Source organism: Pteropus alecto, unplaced genomic scaffold (genome assembly GCF_000325575.1).
Source record: "Pteropus alecto unplaced genomic scaffold, ASM32557v1 scaffold43, whole genome shotgun sequence".
NCBI classification, from domain to species: Eukaryota; Metazoa; Chordata; class Mammalia; order Chiroptera; family Pteropodidae; genus Pteropus; species Pteropus alecto.
In genome coordinates, this window is record NW_006435764.1 from 6272427 (window position 1) to 6278183 (window position 5757).

General features: G+C 61.2%; 1 protein-coding gene across 1 annotated transcript in view; it reads right to left on the reverse strand.

Annotated features, from left to right (window-relative positions):
- Positions 1-5051: 5051 nt before the first annotated feature.
- Positions 5052-5757, reverse strand: part of LOC102882211 (solute carrier family 22 member 12) — a 30499-nt gene continuing 29793 nt past the window's right edge. The window contains 2 exon segments of the mRNA XM_025046360.1: positions 5052-5259; positions 5503-5609. Of these exon segments, the coding sequence (XP_024902128.1) occupies positions 5052-5259; positions 5503-5609 (315 nt within the window).

Genomic DNA, 5757 nt, shown 5'->3' on the forward strand with positions numbered 1-5757 from the left:
CCGTGAGCAGCAGCCGGGGGCACCCGTTGGGTGCGGGCAGCGGGGAAGAGAGGGAGCGAGGCATTACCTGCGGACTGCTGGGGTCACTTCTCTGCCCACGGGCTCCCTGCTCCCCCAGTTTTTTTTCTCTCTTTGTTAACAAATGTGTCTGAGTCTTGGAAAACACCCCAACCCCGGAAATGTGTGGGAAAAGAAAAAAAACCTTTCCAAACCCAAAGGTCCTGTGCAGTTTGTTCTGGGTGGGGGCTGCTGGGACATTGGTCCTGGCTCCCGGCCGGGGTCCGGGCCGGAATTGGGACCCAGGAGAGATGGTGAGTATCCCTTAAACTTTTGGTGCAGAGCATGGCTTTGGGCCCCTGGGGCTACTTGTCTTTGTCTCCGCCCAGCTGAGGGTGGGGACAAGAAATAGCCCCCGGACTTGTGGGCGAAGGCTGGTCTCTGTCCCGGTTGGGTCAGCCGACTTTAGGATTTTAGCTTCTCTGAAGGGAGACAAATCCCCAAAGGCAGGGGCATCATCTTACCCGCCAGGGTTGTCACAGCTCTCCGGGCAGGCGGTGTTATTTCTGGGTGGCAAGAGCTTCAAGGGCTGGTCCAAGATCTCAAGGTGAATCAGTGACAGAGTCCAAATCTGCCCCTAGTCCTGCCTAACTCCAGAGCCTGCTCCTTCTGCATCTCTAGGGATTTAGACTCTACTCCCTCCACCCCCACTCCCACCCCCACCCCCACCCCCTCCACGTCCACTGGCCCACTGTGGCCAGCTCCTGGGGCTACTGGTGGGAGTGAGTCAGCACACCTTTTCCCCAGGAAAACACCCAGTCCCACAGCCATATGGCAAATTGCTCCTCCGTGGGCTAATCGGGCCCACGGTCTGGACACAATGAGAACCGGCTCCACATCTGTTAAGCCTCAGGCACAAGGAGCAGAGACTCACAAAGAAGGGGTTCTAGGTGAGGACCCCAATGTGTGGGCATCCTTGGGAGAGCAGAGTGTGGGTGGGTCTGCATTTCCCGGTTGCAGTGGATTAAGACACCACTGGACACAGGAGACGTGACTCAGCCACGATTCTGTCACTCAGGTCTCTGCCTTCTGCTTGGGGGAGCTTGCCTCCCCTCTAGGCTCTGCTCTCTGGGCACACCCTTCACTGCCCAATTCGGCTTCCAGAGTTTCCATCCATGGTGGCTCTGCTGCTGGCCAGCTCATTCTCGCAGTTTTTAGTTCACAAGCCTGGGCCATGTCTAGGCCTGAACACCTCCCAGGCCCTTGGGTTTGATGTGGGCAAGAGCCCACCCAGGTTGGCCTCATCTCCCCCTCCTCCCCTCCATCCTGGGATGCAGCATTGTCTTGAGACCTCCCCACTATGGGGTGTGCCCCCAGAGTCCTGTCGAGGGTAGGAGAGCGGGTCTTCCGCCAGCTTCCTGGGTGTGGATTTCCATGAACTTGTCCTCTCCTCGCCCTCCTGAACCAGCCACCCCGGGTAGAAGGGGCCTCTGGTCCCCCTCTTCCTTCGCTGCTCACAGTCTTGGAGCCTGAGACCAGCATCCCTGAGGTCAGCTCTAACACCCATGGAAGGCTGGCAGAGGCCCTGACTTGGGGCAGTCTTGCCAGGATGTCTTGTCCCTGTGCAGGCGGTGGCCTCCCCCCAGGTCCTCTGCTGCTGCTCTCTGTCCAAGGGACAGAGACTTATCTCGGGTTCCCCTGCACTATCACCACTGTCCAAAGAAAGACAAGCAGGCAGGAGTTCTTTGTAGTCAAGAAGAGAAGAAACATTCTTACTCCAGAAATTTCTAGAATGGCCTTGAACAGTCTGTCAGAGCAGGGGACCAGAGAGAGGGACAGTGCAGGAGGTGGAAGGATGGGCCCCAGTCTTGCTTGTTGCCCCGTGGCTGTGGGACTGGGTGTTTTCCTCTCTGCACACGGAGGCTAAGAGCTCCTGTCACCCCACAGGCATGGCTGTCAGTGGAAAGATTCCTGGACTCTGCCATTGACTCGGTTTATCCATCCGTAAGAGCTGGTACCTTGGTCTCAGCTCCTGTGTCCTGTATATCTGATGTTGAACTTAGCATCTAAGCTCTCAAGGTCTGGCTGGCCTGGTAGTGACCCTCCTCCCCGCCCCCGCTCCCAAGAGGGTTCAAACAGCACCTGGGAATGGCTGAAATTCCAGGCAATTTGTCTTTGACAGTTGGTACTTGCAGGGGGGTTGTGTCAGTAGATCCCACCTCAGGGGGACCAAGGACAGGGTTTGGGGAAGAAGCTGGCAGTGAAATCTGGCTGATGACTTTGACTTTGAAGACCTCCTCTGGCTATGTAAGCCCCCAGGGGTGATAACACCAGCTCAGCCAGCGCTGGGCCTCTTCTGGGACGGCGTCCTTGTCCTAGAGGTGAATACGGAGCCCATGGTGCCTGGTACTGCCCTGCCCCACACACTTTCCTGGGTGAGCTACAGGCCTGGCTGGAGGCGGGAGAATGGGCAGAGTAGGTCCCAGCCACCCTCCTGTCTTCGCTGCCTGAGGCCATGGCGGGTGAGACCATGAGGGTGGTCAGTGGGTTCTTCTTTCCCGTGCCCAGTCCCCTTGGCTCCTTCGTTGCAGGGTCTCCAGCAGCTTCTGGAGTCAGGAGCTCCCTAGGGTGGGCATCAGAGGAGGGTGTGTCCTACGCGAAGGCCTGCCGTTCAGTGGCAGCACCCAGCGGAATGGAGGCCTGTGGCTGCCGCCAAGGCGGGCCCCTCCCCTCACAGGGCAGCGCTCTGCCATGGCAATGACACTCACTCCCTAGCAGCCCCAGAGCGGCAGGGCCCGGGGCCTTTCCGGCTTCCAGGCCCTGATGAGTTAAGTGAGGGGTGACATTGGGAAGCAGGTAGGCCCTGGGGCCTGCAAGATTGTCACCCCTGGCGAAACTGGGAGCAAGGCCCCTCTGAGTGTGGGTAGAGGGACAGCTCTGAGCTAGAGGACACCCTGGGGGAGAGGAGAATCCATCCCTGCGGTCTGCGTTCTGGAAGCTTCTGGACACCCTGGCGCCCCAAGAATGCTGAGCAAGGGTAAGAAGGCTAAGGCTCAGCTGGGCAGCACGCAGACGAAACAGAAAGTCCAGGGTGGGCTGGACGACCTCAGTCCTGGGGGTCTTCACTGAGGGGTGGCCATAGGCAGGTGACTGAAGGACACAACCCCCAAGGCCCAGGGGCTGCCACGGGTAAGACCAGGCCTGGGGGTGATCCTGCCTCCCGGGGACAAGGAGTAACTTTTTGTTTTCTCGTTGACCTCGTGTGTGCACACACGTGTGTACGTATCACCAGCATGTGTGTGTGAGGGGCACTGCCCTCTGCTGAGGTGCCTGGAAGCAGTGACACAGGCCCAGGTGGCCAAGAGGCCACCTGAGCACAGCTGTTGGGGACCCCGCCGGGCAGCAGGTGGCTCTTGCCTGCACCCGCGTCCGTCAGTTGGGGTGGGGAGCTCCGGGGCCCGCCCCATTCTGCCGGAGCCCTGCTCTGTGTCTCCCCTTAAGCGGTGCCGGTGGACCCTGCAGACCCCTGCCCGGGAGAAGCACCACTGGAAGCCCAGATCGTGAGGCCTGGAGACAGGCGGGGCTGTCATGGCCGGAGTCAGGCTCTGGAGACCTGCAGACCAGGGCTTGACTCCTGACGCTGCCCCCTCCAGCTGCGAGTCACCCACCTTCATTTTCTCATCTGCGAAATGGGGCACCCTCTGCCTTGGAGGAAAAGATTAAATGAGATGAGGCCCTGAGGTGCCCAGCAGGGTGCCTGGCTCACAACAGGGGCCGGATGGGGCAGCCACTCGGGGGGCACTTGGGGCAGGAAAGGGCTCCCCAGCAAGGAGCCCCCACCCGCGCGGACCCTGGGCTCGTCACTGAGTAGTCGGGGGCTGTCGTCTGTTCCTTTACTTAGACTCTCATCTCCCTCCTACCGACGCCCCTCCGCCCGGCTCTGTGTGGGAGCCAGGGACACCCCAGGCCTCTGGGAACTCACAGGCTGGTGGCGTGGGAGACAGAGTGTGGCCAAGGTCATGGGTAAGGGTTTCAGCAGAGCCTCAGGCTGGGCCCTGGGTCCCCAGAGCGAGGACAATGGCCTGGGCCTCCGGGGTCTGGGAGGCCAAGTGGGTGTTTGCCTCGGGCTGCAGTGAGAAGCTGGGGAGGTTTTGACCATGGCGAAGGGCGGCCCTATCCCAAGGGCAGTGAACAGCGAGGAGGGGCGCACAGGGTGGACAGGCTGGCCCCGCCCCCGGGCCTGGTCCCTGATCCTCTTTGCAGCTGTGAGGGAGGGTCGGTGACATTACCCTGGGCAGCCTCCTACCGATCACACCGTCCTCTGCCCCTTCTGTGTGCAAGGCGGCTCCTCAGACTGAGAGGCAGGCTGGGCTGGAGGGGCGGCCCCGGCCCTTTGGAAATCAAGGCCTTCGCTTGCCTGCCTTCTGCGGCGGACCAGAGGCTTCTCCCACAGTCCTGTCGCGGGCTCCCAGGAGGCCTAAAACTGCGTGGATTTCAGGACAGAGCACCTGTGGGTGCCATGAGTTCCCTTCTTTACACGGAGAGGTTATGTCCCGCAGGTGTAGAGCGACCCCTGACCTGTGTCCATTCTGAAGACTCAGAAGACACTGCTGCTCTCGGGGGCCCAGAACCGAGCTCCCCGAGCACGCGGTGGAGGGTGGGTGGGCAGTAACAGCCTTGACTGACACCTGGGGCTCTAGTAGTAGAGTCTGGGGCCAGTGAGGACCCTCGACAGCCATCATACCCTCGGCTGGCCCCTGACGCGGGACTGTGCTCCCTGTCCCCCGACCTCTCACAAGCTGGAGCTTGGGGTAGTTGGGTCATTTGGGCCTTGAGTGGTGAAATGAACAGGAGGCAAAATCCACGCTGTCAGCTGGGAGACCCAGCCTGTGGCCTCCACTCTCCTGAAGATGTGCTGTGTGACTCTCAGCCAATCCTGTGCCTCTCTGGGCCTCCGCTTCTCCCTATGTCCAGTGATGGGGGTTGGCGGCCAGATCCATCCTGTTCTGCAGTTCTCTGGAGGGAGGAGAGGTTGGTCCCGGGACTGGGTCCACTCACTGGCTCTGCACGTCCTGGGTCGTGCCAGGCAGCGGCAGACTCTGGGTCTCTGGCAGCAGCGGTGTGGCCAGGCCACTCAGCACTGGCTCTGCCCCACACATCAGCAGGGGAGAGGAGGGGCTGTGCACTCCTAGCAGCTGGAGCAGAGGCCCCAGGATGGCTCCCCCTTGGGCTGACGTCTGGCCCACGCCCATGGTGGTCATCCTGCCAGCACGGGGCCCACCTGTGAGGGGCCACTCTGCCATCATGCGGCCTTGACCTCCCATTCCGGCACAGCCCTGCTCTGCCCAGGGCAGCACAGTGGGTCAGCCTGGGCTGGGACACGCCTGAGCAGCCCTGAGACCACGTGGAAGAGAGACACAGGGCACAAACATCCAGATCTGGGGAAGGATGCCCCCCACCCTCCACCCAGGGCATGCCCCAACTTGGGCCTAGTCACAGCCTTACCTGACTACAGTGGGGAAGAGCTCACCAGTGTAGACGGGGATGCAGGTGAAGGCAGCCCCGATCCTCCCGAGCCCCGGCATGGCCAGGGCTGAACGCAGGAACCTCATCTCTGTGGACAGAGACGGGGTTAGCGGGATGGTGGCAGGGACCCCTGGTCAGATGAGGGCTCGCTCCCTGACCTTCCACTTGGGGACCCCACACACGTACCATGTCCTAAGTGACCTCATGGCCACATTCTCTGCCCCACCCCACCCC